Raw genomic sequence first — 17,292 nt, 5'->3', positions numbered from 1 at the left:
ACTAGAAACTTTACAAACTACACTATCACAAATCATTTCAACTTAAAAAATATACAATTCCCTCCATTAGCAATCTTCCAAGGTAACACAATTATTCCCTCCATTTGCAATCTTCCAAGGTAACACAATTAAACAACACTATCAGTTCAGAATCTACACTATATTCAAAAAACTGTTTCAAGATAACACCAACTCAGTCTTGCCAACAATCAGAAAAAATCAATTTCTAAGCACTCTGCATGACTGGAGTTAAGAATTGCATGTTTAGTATAGAAGAGAAGGCATGTGGAATGATGGAAATGGATGGCATAATATGGACAAGGTGAAACCATGGTTGTAGACCGCAAAGGAGGGATGAGAACTTAATTAGTGTCCTCCTGGCTTTTTACCGATGCTGTGGCATCACCTGAGCAATTTTAACTGATTTGTTTAGTGGAATTAGTGGATTTGTTTAACTGTTTTGTTTAGTGGAATATATTTAAAATGGTGTAAAAAATTATATATGCTTTTCCAATTAAATTTGTTAAATGCAACTCGTTTGCCTTTGGAGCCTAAAAAGCAGACCAATTTTACATAGTCCATAGATTGTACTCAAATGCATAATATTCACTAGCACTTCTGCTACTACTGTTTAGCCAAAGAACACACATACTGTACCTGCATCTTCCAATGGAACATAAAGCAATTGGGTCTCCCACCACAGCTACGAGGGACTGTGCTCTTGTAATGGCAGTGTTGAGAAGTTTGTAATTGGACAGAAAACCATAATCCAAGTCCTCTGTTGAATCCTCCAATAACTGCTCCTTCCTTTTGATCGGTGTTTGCTTGTGTTTGCACGTATGCCGTGTTCGCACTGTGCTGAGAAACAAAACTCTAAACTGCTTTCCTAAAAAAAGAAGAGATGAAAGTTTGAGATAAATTTAACCATTTTCAGATATGATGCAACCAAATGACAACACTTGCTAGACAGATTTCACAACTTGACATTTTACATGTAAGTAATTCTGGAAAGTTTCTGTTCAGCCGGTAATAGACATGGTACCAAATTACACCAAAGGCTACATCTTATGAAAATCAGCCATTTCTGTTTCACAGCTCAGCAAATAAAAATGCCATAAAAGTCACAAGAATACAAATTTCTACTTATGTGAAATCAATAAGATATATGCTGTTCTTTCCTGCTCAGCTATTTGAGTCTGCCAATTGCTACCCTGCTACGCTTGTCTGCTCTTTATCTATTTAAAACATGATCCTGCAAAGGAACATGCCCCCGCAGAATCCTACGGTTGTCAGCGGGATACAATGTGGGAATAGGAGTTCAAGGGTAGGGATTCCTTTGCAGGACCAGGGCCTTGGATTGCAAACACTCTAGGGCAGTATGTTTCTTTATGGATCCTGTCTATCTCCATAATTGTTTGCAAAATGCCTAGCTTTTTTCCTCTCCATTTACACAAAACGTCAAATTAATTTTGAAAAATATTTCACAAATCATGCATTTATTGCTTTGGGTATTCTATGATGGAATAACATCCAATGAGAACGTGCACTAGTCAGATCCTGTCACACCAGCATTACTGACTGTATATTATTATATCTACTCTTTTTACTCAAGAGTCAAGATTATTTTCACTGCTTTACCTATATGTTATTCCTTTGTTTAAATTGCTATTACTAACGTACTCTAAGCATAAAGTACAAAGATATTTTGAGTGTGAAATCTGGGGATCACAGTTAAAAAGCTTACTGTAAAAAAGCCTCCTATATCACTTGTTATAAAATTACAAAGATTGGAAAATTACATACAGAAATAAGGACTGCATTTCACAATCTTATCTTTGTTAACAGATCCTTAAGACATATAACCACTACTTACCCTGAACATTTAGCACTCTTTCTACACTGACGTCAGATAATCTCTTTTTTCGAAGTTCTGCCCGAATTCGGAACACTTGATCAGCATATGGTGTTACAACCCCTATACTGCCATCATCCAATTTTCCCCAAGCTACCGGCCACTTTCTTCTCAGTTCTTCAACACGTTCTACTATTTCAAATACCTTAAAAAGAGAATCATAAACCCTCAGTCAAAAATATTGTTAAGAGTTCATTTGCTTTTTAGTCCAGTATCATTCCTTAATATAAAAACAGAAGTGGAATTTTAAAGCTGTACAGGATTTTACAGGCAAAATATTATATAAAACCTTCTTAGTAAACATCAAAATCTGCTACTGTATTTCATAATAATGTTTCAAAACACTATAGCTTACAACAGTATCAATAATATTTGGGGTCAATACTCTGGAACACTGTAAAAAATTCCAATTAAGACAAATGCTTCCTATGAAAAAATAATCTTGACAGCCCTGATCCGGCAAACCACTTAATCATATGCTTAACCATAACTACTAAAATACTTAAAGTTAGGCTCATGCTAAATTTTGGAGCATCAAGGCCTAGGGTCATATCTATATCTAGATATGTCAGCAAAATATATGCATTTTTATGGGATTTTTTATTTTTACTTTCTGTTTGTATATTTCATGTAACATTCTGGAATCTAAAGAAAAAGGACATACACACAAGCAAGTAAACTGAAAGCTCCTCTGTCACGTAAGACTGCACCTGCCTCTGCTATCAATCAATTCAAGCGAGGTAAGCATATTGTATGTCTCTGAGGAAGACCAATAGGAATGGAGAATCCAGAAAAGAACTTCAGTGGGTATATGAATAAACTGTAAATAAACTCTTTTCTCCTTCCATAGCAGGTGTGCATTTTTGAGAGTAGAAATACACTAGGAAACCCAGTCTATATTTGTTTTTTTGGCCCTATGTGGCCTGCCGGCTCTCTACAGGCTACTAGATGAAAGCTCAATGGATCACTGACTGGGAATCACCGGGTTATATATAAAGGTTGGCTGGTGCTCTTCACTTTGGGAAGTTTCAAGGAAATCTTTATAAGCTTGCCTTAATCAAAGCTACTTTATTATGAGGAGGAAGCAAGAGAATTGGAGACGTCTTTATTAAATATTACTAATCTGAGGTTTATCTTGCTCCCAATAAAATAAGTGGCAAAATTCTTACTGATTTCAAACTGAGCAGAATCAGACCCTTAATAAAAGAGGAGTATTTTCCAGAATTAAAATGGGAAATTTCAGGGGTCAGGGAATTACTCAACAGAAATGAAAAAGGATAAAATGTCTGATGATAACGATTACATATTATTTGCATTATGGCAGCTTGCTAGAGGCCCCCGAGACTGGAATTCCATTATGCTAGACACACATACTGAGGCAGTCCTTGCCCACAGAACTCAGTCTACATAGCAAGACAGAAGGGTGGGAGGGCAAACAGAGGCACAGAGATTGGAAGTGACTTAACCATGGTCAAGTAAGATGATAAGTGGCAGAACCAGGAATAGAATCCAGACCTCCTGACTCCCAGCCCAGAGCCCTATCTACTAGACCATGCTGACTCCTCTCAACAGTTAGGAGGCAATTCTCTCCCCAAAACCAATTTTAGTTCTAGATGTTTATAGGTTCTCTGATAACTCAAGCCAGGGAGATGTGTACACTGAAAGCAGTAAACTTGTAAAGCAGCTAAACAAATGTTTGCTGTGAAATGCGGTTTGAAGTTAACATTGCAAAACCCTTTCTCCAATCCTTATTTTTTTTAAAACGTTCCAAGTTATTTTAAAGCAATTTTTAAATTTCTTTCTATTTTAATTTTTTTATATCAGCATTTATAAAACGTGCTCTGGGAACATTCACATCTTTAAAAATATATCAAAAATTCATAACATGCTGTTAACCATTGGCAGCAAATAGACAATTCCCAGATTAATTATCAACCATCACCAGCAAGAGGAGGAAACGAAGAATTCCATCCCTACTCCTTTTAGATTTGGTGCATCTTTCATGAACACCCTTACTCAGACAAAGGCCTGGGTAAAAAGGTGGGCTTTGAGAACCGAAAATAAGAGCTAGTCAATCACTAGAAACTGGCCACCTACAATTCCAAGTGAATCTATGATAGATTCGGTACTCATCAGGATCATGCCTAAAAACTGCTTTAAAAAAAACAACAAACTATCTTGATGACACAAAACTATCTTGATGACCTGTTCTCAGTTCCACTCCTCATCATCAAAATGATCTCCTGCTAGGAGGAGACAGGAAAGACAACAGCCCCTACTGAGAGAGACTGGGTGGAGATATTGACACAGTGACAAGTACTTCTAAAACACATTGTAAAACTTTTCTTAATATCTATATTTTCATTCAATAAACACTTACTTAGCTACCCAAGGGATGAGAACTGATCAATGGAATTTTCCTATAGAGCTTCAAGCTCATTCTCTTAATGGCAACATAACAGAATCTACACTGTAAGAATTACAAATATTCTAGATTCTCTTCACTGCCTACCCAGTTATCTTTAGAGGGGTTGTTAAAAATAATTCAGCCTTTTTCCAGTATTTACATTAATTAGCCTTCAAATCAGCAGGCCAGGATTTTAACTGCCAGCGGAGAAATATTTTCTGAACGTTTATACTGATATAAGTTGCACTGGACACATACCATAAAATAAAAAATGCAGTCACTCTTACGTGAGATTACAAAACAGAAATGACAAGAAAGGGACTCGCAGAATCACATTCTAGTGAGAAATGTACCACACAAACTAAGAACTATGGGCCAAATCCTAGGGTGGTGTTAAGTTAGCAAAGCTCCATTAATATATTCCACACTAATTTACACCAGCTGAGGATGCAGCCCTGTGATATTTTTCAATAAAACCAAGTATTTTATGTAACTGTCTTGGTAATTAACAGCTGCAACAGATTACCTAGAAAGGGGTAAATTCCCCATTGGTTCGAGTATTTAAATCAAGAATGGATGTCTTTCTAAATGAGATGTTCTAGTTCAACTACAAGATGCTGGGTTAAATACTGCAATCACTGGTAAGGTTCTGTGGCCTGTGTTATGCCTTAAGCCTACCTAGATAAGAAAAATGGTTCCATCTGGCCCAAACATCCCTGACTCAAACCATACTAATGAATTGATACATCGAGAAATGTTCATTTTATTGCTTTTTCGCTTCCTTTTTTTCACTTCATACGTTTCAAACTTTTCTTGTAATACTGAACATTTCTCCACAAAATGTGAATTTTTCACATTAACCTTCTAGTATGTTTCCTATGCCACAGGCTGATGAGCACAAATTAGCATCCATGCTAGTAGTCTGAGTAGTGATCACAGAGTGTGAATTTCAGATTACATGAGTGCAGTACAAATAGGATTTGTGCACAGATACTGTCAAAATATTGTAAATGAAACTTGTAACAGTTTCACAGAAAATCAGCTGCACAGATTTGATATATTCTTTATCCAAAAGGTGGATCTTTGGGACTAGGTTTCTATCACCTCTAGTGAATTTCGCAGTGTCATTTTGTGTATGAAAATGGAATGGTCATGAAGTTAACGCCTGAAACTGGGGGCTGCGCTGGGAGTGGGCAGGTTTAAGGGGTGGGTGCCAGGCACGGCATCTTTAACATCGAGTAAAACCATGGGCATAATTCAGATTGGCTTTGGCTGAACAAAGACAGCGATTCAGAATCTCAGACTTGCTTGAACGGGATTTGAAGGATGGCTGGACTGCTATTTAGTTTGTCATATCCTTCGTGCCTATCCCCATCCCATCCCATTCATCAGCAACTGCTGCTTCCCAACTCCAATGCTTCTTGGAGTCTTGGCCTCCAGTCCTGACGCTTCACACACACAGGCAGACTTGTTGTATCCATCAGGAGCTTCACTGATATTAGTGGGGCTCTGCCCACACACAGCAGTTGCCCACATGCACAAAGTTACAGGATCAAGACAACAGAGTGTCCCAGCCATGGACATCTCCAGACTCACTCAGCTGAGCCAATCAAGCCAATCTGATTATATTTAGCACTACATTGTTGGCCAAGCGAAGTAAGGTTTTATATCCAATTTGATGGCATTTCTCTGTTTGTCTGTCTATTTAGAATGTAGCAGGACAACTTCTGAAGACCACATCAGATCAATTCCAAAATTTCAGGGATCTTTCTAGACATCAAAGGGCAGAAGCATTTGATGAAAACTAGAAAACAGAAGGGAGAAATGAGGGACATACAGAGCCCCTGGCATTTGGTCAGTAGCTTCTACCACCTCCATAAATTGTCTACAGATCAAAGAACGGATGGATGGTAGCCACCACCTTCTACCATAATAAATAAATACCCACTGTCTCAGCTCTGGCCATCACTCCAATACAGAAATAAGAATGGTGGAGACAGGAGAAACTAGGACGGCACACAGAGCCCCTGGCATGGGGAGAGGAATGGGAGACCTCGGCCTGGGGAGAAACAGAGCCACTGACATGGGACACAGAGGGGAAAAGGGGGGGGACACACAGAACTCCTGGCATGGGGCTGGGCTAGGGAAGCTACAGAGTCCCTGAAATACAAGAGGGTGGGAGGGTAGCACACAAGGAGCTTGTGGGGTGGAATGGAGGAAAGCAAAGAGCTCCTTGTGTGGGCAATGTGCTAGTGTGTGACCCTCCAGTAGACATATTCAAACTTTGCACATTTTTTGTTAACAGGAATCAAAGTTAGTCGTACTGTTACACCATTACTTCTGAGCTTCTGGTTTGCTTGACAAATGGACAGACAAAAACATAAAGCAGATCCACACAACCTAGTCAGCAAAGATAAAAGTTGCAACCATAGCCAGGAATATTTTAAATATTCCAGATTTTAGGAGTACAGTAAATATATGTTGGTGGTATTCGTGCAGGGCTTGAAAATACTTTAACTGTAATTCTTCCAAGCGTCACAGTTCCTAAATTCTCTAATAATTTAAAAAGTCTATTCTGTTGCCAAAACACACTCGAATAGATATACTAGATCTGTAAAAACTATTCTAATCCCTTTGCAGGTTTATTCAGCTACCAAATAAATTCCTGTGAAAACACTGCTTCTGGATATATGCTTAGAATTATGATCAATAATAAAAACTGAAAGTATATTTTTCAATTCTGAAACCCTTATGCTTTTCGTAAATATGATATAAGCTTATACACTCCTATAATGCCTGCAGACACCATTGTAACATTTAATGTGCTAATACAAAAGTGGGAAATTTTTTAAACAGCAAAAGCTAACAGTAATAATGCTCCCTCATTGTTTGAACCCTTCTTGTCAGTATTAAGCAGCTTTTGTCCTTTATTCTTGTCTGCAGACTACTAATGACTCAATTTTCATTCAATGACTGACTGGAAGGCAGTGAAGATATTTTAAGAACTTTCACAACCTTTTTCATTTATGAAAAGGAGATACAGGTACATTAATGAGAGAAGTCAGTAGCCTTCGGTTTCTTTGTTCAGTGATGTGTCCTGAAGTCACTGGTGTTTAGTGTTCAGCTGCATTACCAGTAGCTTCTTATTTCAGCAGATCTCTTACTAACAAACAACGTCAAAACAAATGCAGCACAACTACGTTAAAAATTGCCCATTGGATTAAATGCTCCATGGTTAACAGATAGTAGATGTATAAGCAACGATTATAGTGCTTGCTTTGTAATGAACAGTGTTGCTAAACTACAAATCAGCTTCAGTTATAATCCTCAGTCTTCAGTTTCTCATAAATTTAAGACAATATTTCCTTTGGGGCTGAATTTTTCTCTGTTTTGTTTCAGAAAATGGGTCATTTTGTTGTTGTTAAAGTTTAAGGAAAATATGTTCAACCATGTTTAGTAGAAAGGACCCTAAACAACAAAATTTGAATAAGGATTCAAAGTTTGTGGGTGTCAGGATTTGAGGTTTAGGTCAAGCCCCTAGGTAACACTACATGTTGGAGAGGGAAATCCCACTGTTTCTACTAGCAGTAATATTTTAAAATAATCACTGAAAGAGCGATGAGTTTTGAATTTGTGTGTGTGAATAATAGTTGTTCTGGAGAACAGCCACTGTCATATTTGAAAAAAACTATAGACTGAAAAATCACTTCTGAGCATGCTCATTAGGGGCCTGATCCCAAAGTCTGTTTAGGTCCATGGGAATCTTTCCAAAGACTTCAATGGGCTTTCATCAGATCTTTGATCTCTAGCAAAGAAGAAGAATGGCCCACTAGTAGGGCAATAACCTAGAACAGGAGTTCTCAAACTGGGGGTCAGGACCCCTCAGGGGGTCACGAGGTTATTACATGGGGGGTCACGAGCTGTTGGCCTCCACCCCAAATCCCGCTTTTCCTCCAGCATTTATAATGGTGTTAAATATATTAAAAGGTGTTTTTAATTTATAAGGGGGGGGTCGCACTCAGAGGCTTGCTACGTGAAAGGGGTCACCAGTACAAAAGTTTAAGAACCACTGACCTAGAATTTAGGAGACTCAGGTTCAAGTCCCTGCTCTGTCACAGACTTCCTGCATGAGCCTGGACAAGTCACTTAGCCTCTCTGTGCTCAGTTCCTCAGTGGTCAAAATGGAAATAACAACATTTCCCTACTTCAGAGGGTGTTGTGGAGTGCTTTGAGATCTACTGCTTGAAAATGCTATATAAAGTTAGGTATTATTATTATCTACTGAAACAATTTGCATAAACTAGTCTGAACATTTCATTCAAACACAAAACATGATCCTTTAAAAGGAATAAAACATTGTTAATGTTAGGAACAGGAGGAAATCACAGGAGTGAAAAGAAGTGTGGATTGCACAACCAGAGACTGTAAACAATTCTGCAACCGTCTGAAAATTCCAAGCTTTATTTTAAATTGTAAAAAGAATTCCTATATTTCAGTTGCTAAGATTCAGCCATCACAATGTCACAGAAATTCCCGGGCAAGTAATGTACAAGCCTGAGTAAACTGTAAGCAGCTTTCAGCCAATTTGCAAAGAGAAAAAGAAGCTAACTCAATTGAAATAGTCATCAGAAATTATGGTCATGATTCTGCAAGCTTTTCATGTGCGTGGAGCCCAGCGGAGTGCCACTGACTGAAGCGGGGGTCTGTGCAGTTGTAGAGGTGGTGCAGCTTGAAGGACTGTGGTCTATTTGCTTAGCTCTACATTCCATGGTCAAGTTGTGCAAGATGCTACCGGTTCTATGAAGGCTGAGATAATCTATGCCATCAATCTATATCAAGCACTAACGCCAACAGACACACAAGGTGGGTGAGGTAATATCTTTTATTGGACTAATTTCTGTTTGGTGAGAGAAACAAGCTTTTGAACTCCCTCACCAAACAGAAGTCAGTCCAATAAAATATATTGCCTTACCCACCTTGTCTCTTGAATATTCTGGGCTACAACAACACTACATAACCCAATAGGAGGTTGTTAAAAAAACCTCTAAAAGTATGCAATTTGATAACAGATATTGTGACAGATAAAATGCTTAAGTGTACCAAGAATTCAGATTCTTGAGAAAGCAATGAAAGGTAAATCCAACGAAGAGCTACCTCTGCATTGTTGTAGAAAGCTGTACTGTTTTTCTCCTGCACATCTTCTCCACGTGCTGTGAAGAAAGTCAAAGGGTAGAAATCTTTGTGTGCTGGCTGCTTTCCACTTGCCATCAATTTGCCCTCATAGAAAAGGTCAGAGGTGTAACTGCAATGAGGCAAAACACAGAATAAAATGTGGAATCTGCATTTGGTCCTGCAGCCCACTGACAAATATGCCATCAAAGAAAATAATGTTTTATACTGAAACAAAAGCCCTAATTCTTACTCATTAATTCTAACTGATTTCTCTTACGTGATGTTTCCACATTACAGGCAGTGCTGGTAGTGCCACCTAATGTCTGCCCAACGCTTCCCATTATAAAACCCTACTTTCAGTTGCCAAACTCTAACCCTACAGACTGAAATTCTCTGTGACAGTGTCTGCCTCAGACTAAGCTGCATCACAAATGGTTCAACTGTTCCAAAATACGTTGTTTTGCCCATGTTAAAATTCTTACAGCTATTTAAGTTAGAAGCTCTAGCCCCTCACTCAATGCCTTAGAGCAAGGACTTGAAATTGGGTAGCAATATCACTCTGGTGTAATACCAGCAGCACTTCTGCTGCTCCCATCAAAAACTGCCCAAATCTGGTCGAGTTCTGAGCCTTTGAAAAACCTCTATTTGCACACGCCCAGTAACAAGTTGTTAGCAATTGGCAGCTAAAGCTCTGAAGATTTTGTCTGTACTGAGCATGCTCCAGCACAGGGCTGCAGGGACTGAGCAGGGCTCTTCTTGCAATTGCTGTTACAAGCCATTGTGGTGCTGGTCATTAGAAGTGAGAGCAGTGCTCCCCTTGCAGATACCCTGGCAGTGTGGAAGAGAAGGAAGCTGTTTGACCTAAAGGGAGAGGAGACAAGAACCAGACCTGGGGGTGGAGGGCAAGTAGATTGGAACAAGGGTTGTGGGGAGACTGGGATGGGCTGGGCAAGAAGATTGAGGTAAAGAGTCAGGGGAGGAAGACTGGAGAAAGGAACCACCCCTTCCTCTCCCACCCCACAAAATAGTATGTGATCATGTAATTAAAGAAGTGTGTCATAATGCACAAGGGGTACAAATTATGGTATGAGCGGGCCCCACTGGACCTCAACATTTTTACCATGGACTTGTGTCCATGTAGGAACACGTTGCTGACCCCTGAAGAAAACTGTCTGCACAATCCATAACATATTATATCAGCTGCAATCTTAAGCTGACAAGTCCCTTAGGGAACATGAAAACTGTCATTCTTACAACCCCGAATCCCTCAGTTTTCCCACAGAACAGGGATAGCCTTTACTATTTATTAATCATTTGTATTATTACAGCGCTTAGGAGCCCTAGTCATGGACCAGGACCCCACTGTGTTACGCATTGTACAAACACACAACAAAAAAACATGCAAGCTTCCCAACACTGTCCCACTCATAAGCCTCAACCTGGACTTGGAGGCACCACCTCTAGAAGTGAGAGATTTGCTCAGTCTTCGTGATCCCCTAATCCTTGAAGGCTGACAGTTATTGTAATTGTGGTTTTGGTTGGAGACGTAGACAACTGTCCACTGGAAACGCAAAAAACTCATTTCACATATACCATCAAATCACCACCAGATCACAACTTTAAGTCACTATCAACCAGGGCTACATTACACTAGACAACCCTGAGGTGAATGTATCTATATCCCATCTGTAATCTAAAGCAGAAAGAATCAGCCTCCCTCTGAGTCCCATCAGCCTCCCTCTCATTTATAATGTCTATAAATTTATCGGAAACTAAACCACACTTGAATCTGTAATGCAGTGTACATCTAAGGGAAAGAGGCCTTATTATATACTATTTAGAAAAGTGTGTTGAGCCATTTTTCTGCATTTTGCTGTGAATACAGTGAGTGATAATCTAATTAACATGACTGGATAGCAACATAATATTCTTCACTAAATATTGAACAAGGACTTAAACTTTAACATTTTTCCCCATGACTGCACTGATTCTTTTTAGCACAGTTCATGGATGAGTTCATTATACTAGCAGCCATTAGTTTATCACAGCATAAAAATGACAAACAACTAATTAGTGAGTCTTTAAAAAAGTAATAAAAAATGACACTAGCAAAGTGATAAGACCATAATTTAACCAATTTTTTTCTTTTTGTACTTATAAGATCAGATCATTCTATAAGTTGGAGGCAGCTTTTTTTTTTTAAAGCAAGAAAAAATATCAGTGCTCTTGAATTATGCTGATGCTGCCTAAATTTTTGAAACTAATAAAAGAATTGCAGAATATGAACTGAGTTGAAAGCTGATGAATTTCAATTCTACCCTCATTTTTTAAAAGAAGTACTAGGTTAGTGGTCCAAACCACTACAGGTTTGAAGAGTGTTGCTCAGTGTCATGAGCTATTACTGCAATATTTTTATAAGGGCTTCAAAATCAAGGTTCTGCAGCTGCAGAGGCTACTTCCTGTGTGGAGAGGAGGAAATGGCTATGTGGTATGTCAGATGCCATCAGGTGATCGAGGGACATCTACATAAAACACATCATCAGACATCAGCAAGACCAGGACGGATGAGCGGGAATGCCGATGAGAAGCGCAGTCAGGAAAATAACTCAAATACTTTCCTGATGGACTGTTTTTTTCTCTAAATGGACAACTTATCCTAAATTCTCAATATTGAGGGACAATATTCACTCATTGATATATTTTGCTTTCCGCCACCAACTCTCTGTATAACTTTTTTCATGAGTAAAGTACCCAAATGCATGGATGCTAGATATCTGAACTGTATTCTTAAAATCATTCATCTACATTTGGGTTATTGCCGATTATGCACTATATGTATCTTATGACTTTAAAAAAAAAAACTTTGTATTTGTGGTTAATCGAAGCACTATACCCAGATGTACACACACTCTTTCCTCAACCTATGTATTATATAAATTTTTTATCATTTGCTTTAATAAAAATTGTATTTCAGCCATGTTTGGTCACCTGAACGTCCTGCTTCTTCAGGACAGAATCACAAATTAGCCATGACCTTTCACAAAGACATTGGGGAACATACTGAACATATTCACAAAAAGAACAAGAGTACTTGTGGCACCTTAGAGACTAACAAAGTTATTTGAGCATAAGCTTTCGTGGGCTACAGCACACTTCATCGGACGCATAGAATGGAACATATAGGGAGGAGATATATATACATACAGAGAACATGAAAAGGTGGGAGTTGCCCAACCAACTCTAAGAGGCTAATTAATTAAGATGAACTGTTGTCAGCAGGAGAAAAAAAAACTTTTGTAGTGATAATCAAGATAGCTCAAACATGCTCAAATAAATGTGTTAGTCTCTAAGGTGCCACAAGTACTCCTGTTCTTTTTGCAGATACAGACTAACACGGCTGCTACTCTGAAATGTGAGGGTTAACTAATGCCAGCCAGAGCAGGAAAGACTCACAATCAATGCACCTCTCTCTGAATAACAGCTCCAAAATAGGAATGTCAAAATATACCCTAATTTTTTGCTCTCTGCAGCTAGTTTCAGAACTTCGTCTTTCTTTTTTTTTTTAAACAAAAAAACTTTTTGTCGCCTTATTTAACAGTGGAAAAATTTCTCACCAATTAACTTTTAAAATGCAAAACTACTATGATTTTATTATGTAAATACAAGTTGTAGCTGCTTCTCTCTCTCTTTTGAACTACTTGTGGCACTGAAATGACAGAGTTGTTCTGCCTTTAGAGGTTCACTCACACCAGTCAAACAAAAGTGTGATACAGTGAAAAAGTTCACACCTACTTGATGATAGCTTCATGGGAGCGATAGTTCTCACACAGCAAGATCCTACATGGAAACTCTGCAGGGTAGTGCTCATAGAGCCGATCAAGTAATGAAACATGAAGATTTCTCTCCCTGGCAAATTCGCTGTAGACAAAAGGACTGAGCTGTAATAGACACACACATACAGAGAAAATTTAACGAAACATGCAGACTTGGATTTTCATACTCCTAAAAGAAAAACTCTACATTAACTGAAGGATGGCCTGTAAACAACTAAATCTTACAAAGCTGCTTCAGTAGTATTAAGAAAACATATGTCCCTGACTTGGATTTGGGGCTAGTTACCATAACTACATAGAAACACACTTTTCTGCTGCAAAAGTGATACAAGTATATATGATCTTAGCTGAACAGCAGAATATTTTGTTATTATGTAAAGATGAAAGGAAGAAAAAAAGCTTGTTTACATGCGTGTGCCAACACTAACCCAAAACACTTATGTCTATGTTTCACTTACATAGTTTGCAGGCATCACTGACAATCTCAAACAATGGAAGGAGGTACACACCTCGCAGAGTACTATTTTGCAATTTACTAGTACTTTTAATTTGAGGATCTCTTCAAGGCTTATAAAATTAAGTTATTACATTCACTGGGAGAACTAGGAATAGAACTCAGATGCCCTGTATGCTTCCCTAATGCCTACACCACACTAATATGACTTTAGTGGTAAGTCGCATCATTTGCTGCAGCAGGAAAATGCATAACCCAGGATTTCAATTTAGAAAGGTAAGGAAATACGAAACTGATTTTACAACATAGTTTAGACATGCTTGGAAATGTTAAGCCTACATATATATTCTGCTATGTTAATAATCTGAGATGCTGTATTTACTATATCAATGTCAGCTCACTTTTAACTTTAGAAATGAAAATGTTTCACACTGAGGTGAGATCACTGTTTTTTAAAAAATATGAAAACAGCCAAGCTATTTTACTTGGAAAAACAGCTTTTTACAGAGGAGGAGTAGGATAGAATAGAGGCAGCAATGCGCCCTAATGGTTGGGGCACTAGATTGGGACTCCGGACACCTGGATTCAATTCCTGGCTCAGTTACTGCTTTGCTGGGTGATGTTGGGAAAGTCACTTTCCTCCCTCTATCTCAGTTTCCCTATCTTTCAGATGGGGCTAATGATAATGACCTCCTCTGTAAAACATTTTAAGACCTATGGATGAACAGCGCTATATAAGAGCTAGGGATTATTATTAGAACAATAAATGCCCACTGTATCAGGTCTGTAGGTCCTGCAGTCCCAACAGGGGTATTTATGCAAGGATTAGAGGAACCATAAGCATATGACATTACATCTGTTATAGCAGTGCACAGGAAGGACTGCATCCTCAGTAAACTTCATTACAATGTCAACACTATAGTTTATTCTCTCACTGTGCTGTAAAATGTCAAGAAAAGTAATGGCAAATCCATAAAAGTCATGTTAAAAGTCTAACTTAAACCAACAAAGCAAGTACGGCTGACCCTATTCTTAGCTCACTCCCTTTTGCCTTCAGGCAGCAGAATGGCATGCCATCATCAGTGTTTGAGACTCCAACAATTTCTAAGCACAGCATGGTGACAAGAGGGCAGAAACATAATGCTATTTTCAACTTCAATTCATCTAACAGAATATTAACTGCTGGTTTAGATCCTCTTCCTGATGTTGTTGTCATTAATAAAAAAAAGCACTGCCTAAATCAGAACATGTGATATCTGTTTTCCTTCACCCCTTTTAGAGACTGTGTGGGCTAGTGGTCAGAGCACAGAATGAGAAGGAATTCTTATCCTGGTTCTGCCACTGACTCAGTGGGTAGCCTTAGGCAAGTTACCTTACCTCTTTGTGCCTCACCTTCCCATATATAATATGGGGTGATCATACTTACTTGCCCACCTCATTAAATTGAAGCACTATGTAACTTTTAAACTTATAGACTTTATAAAAGAAAGAACTATCCCAGTGGTTTCAGCATTAGCCTAGAACTTGGCTGAGTTGGGTTCAAACCCCGGCTCCTCCACAGACTTACCTGTGTGTTCCTGAGCAACTCACTTAGCCTCTCTGTGCTTCTGTTCCCCATCTATAAAATATAGCCCTTCTCTATCTCATAGGGATGTTGTGAGGATAAATACCTTAAAGATTGTGAGGCACTCTGATACTACAGTAATGGGGCCAGATAAGTACCTTAAATAGATGGATAAACTTAATACATTTTCTGATGGAAATATAATATAAACGAAGCTCAATATGAAAAAGTCCTGAGGCTCTTACTTGCATATGGTCTCCAGCCAAGACAATTCTTGTGTTTTTATTCGCTAATGCTAGAGGCATGATCGTCTCACACTCCATGGCCTGCGCAGCTTCATCTAACAGAATATGCGTAAAAAATCCTAAAAAACAGAGACATCAGCAAATAAAAGAAATCGCAGATATGATTTTAAAAAAAGTGACGATAATATGATAAACTACCTAGAGCATTACATTCTGATATTCACCAATGAAAACTATCCACACACTCAAACGCAAATGATTGTCTACTAACTGATAAAAAAACATCCAAACAACCACGCAGCATATCAGATGGACAATGGTGGCCAACTGATTCAGAAAATTATTTTAACTTTTGCCTGAGAGAATACCTCTTTCCCCTGCCACCCCACCACAGCTAACATCAGTGGAGATAGTGGATCTGGAGCTTCCTTGATACAAACCAGAGGGGACTGCAGGCAGATTGTTCTACAAATAGGTTTCTCGACTCCAGAATTTGATGTCCTACTGGGTCTGACAGAGCCCAGATTTGTTAACCTTCCAGACACACTGCCAAGTCCATCTATTCTTGCAGGCATTTAGACCTTGATCATGCAAAGCACTTCAGCCCATGATGGACTTTAAACATGTGTGTAGTCCCATTGACTTTAGAGGCACTATAAATGTTCTTAAAGTTATACACACACCAAAGTGCTTTGCTGGAATAGGACACTAGGGAAAGTGGGAGTTCATGAGGGGAGGAACTGGAGGGTGAAAGAATTTAAATAATACTGGGCCTGATCTTGGGACAAGAACCTGCCAACCCTCAAAGTAATAACTGGAAATTCTTATGTAATTAATATAATTAATACATAATCTGTAGATCAGGCTACACCATCTATTCATGGGAGAATTCGTAATTGGAAAAAACTGATGAACTAAAGCTTTGAACAGAAAATTTTAAATTTTTAATTGTGTTTCTTAAGTGTCTTGATGCTCAAGATAGGTAAAAGAGAAATATAAATATGTATTTAAATTTTTGAGAAATGTCTCTATATATTTCTTAAAGATTTAAAATGGCACCAGAGAACAATTTCAAGTACAATTGAGTAAGATTTACTATATGTAAAAAAAATCTAACAATCATTCTTCAAAATAATATAAACTAATGAACAGGTATTGGTTATCAAGTGATAAATTATTTAATGCTTTATGACAAAAACTAAGAAAGTGAGCCCTGAACCCCTTGTAACAACTTTATATGTGTATCAGTATGAATATACGCAGCCCTTTACCAAATAAGTAAGGTAAGAACTTTTGTCTCAAAAAGATCACATCGAAAATCTTGAAAAAAAATGTATAATGATTTAGAATTTAACCTTATCTATAGCAGCAAGTGTGTACAGCCATAAGGAGTTAATCTTAAAAATATCTCTTAAGAGATTAGACATTGTCTAAATGTCAGATGAAATTTATTTGTGGATCAAGGAAAGTGATGGGCCCTAAGCAGCCTTTGCCTCAGTGAATTAGTCTAGGTTATTTCAAATCAAATAACAATCTAGAAATAACAAATTAATCTCTTTTTAATGTAATGGTGTGTGTGCCCGCAGGTGTATGTGCATGGGGGGAGGGGGAAGCAGGGAGTATGCATAGCTAAACAATCCACAAAAAGTACAGAATGATCTGTGGGTGTTTTGAAAAGTAAATTACCATATAAAGATATGAAAAT

The 17,292-nt window shown here is 38.2% G+C and overlaps 1 protein-coding gene across 4 annotated transcripts in view; it reads right to left on the bottom strand.

The window, feature by feature from the left end:
* HELZ (helicase with zinc finger) overlaps nucleotides 1–17,292 on the bottom strand; it is a 135,739-nt gene that overhangs the window by 41,076 nt on the left and 77,371 nt on the right. For all 4 annotated transcript variants that reach the window (XM_030533979.1, XM_030533981.1, XM_030533982.1 and 1 more), the window contains 5 exons: nucleotides 15,588–15,706; nucleotides 13,284–13,429; nucleotides 9,474–9,621; nucleotides 1,874–2,057; nucleotides 658–886 (listed from right to left, as the gene is read on the bottom strand). In XM_030533979.1, the coding sequence (XP_030389839.1) occupies nucleotides 658–886; nucleotides 1,874–2,057; nucleotides 9,474–9,621; nucleotides 13,284–13,429; nucleotides 15,588–15,706 (826 nt within the window). The remainder of the gene's footprint in view (nucleotides 1–657; nucleotides 887–1,873; nucleotides 2,058–9,473; nucleotides 9,622–13,283; nucleotides 13,430–15,587; nucleotides 15,707–17,292) is intronic.

The sequence above is a fragment of the Gopherus evgoodei genome, chromosome 15 (assembly GCF_007399415.2).
Source record: "Gopherus evgoodei ecotype Sinaloan lineage chromosome 15, rGopEvg1_v1.p, whole genome shotgun sequence".
Taxonomy (NCBI): Eukaryota; Metazoa; Chordata; order Testudines; family Testudinidae; genus Gopherus; species Gopherus evgoodei.
Note: the sequence above shows the minus strand (reverse complement) of the source record. Positions and strands in the feature narration are given on the sequence as shown.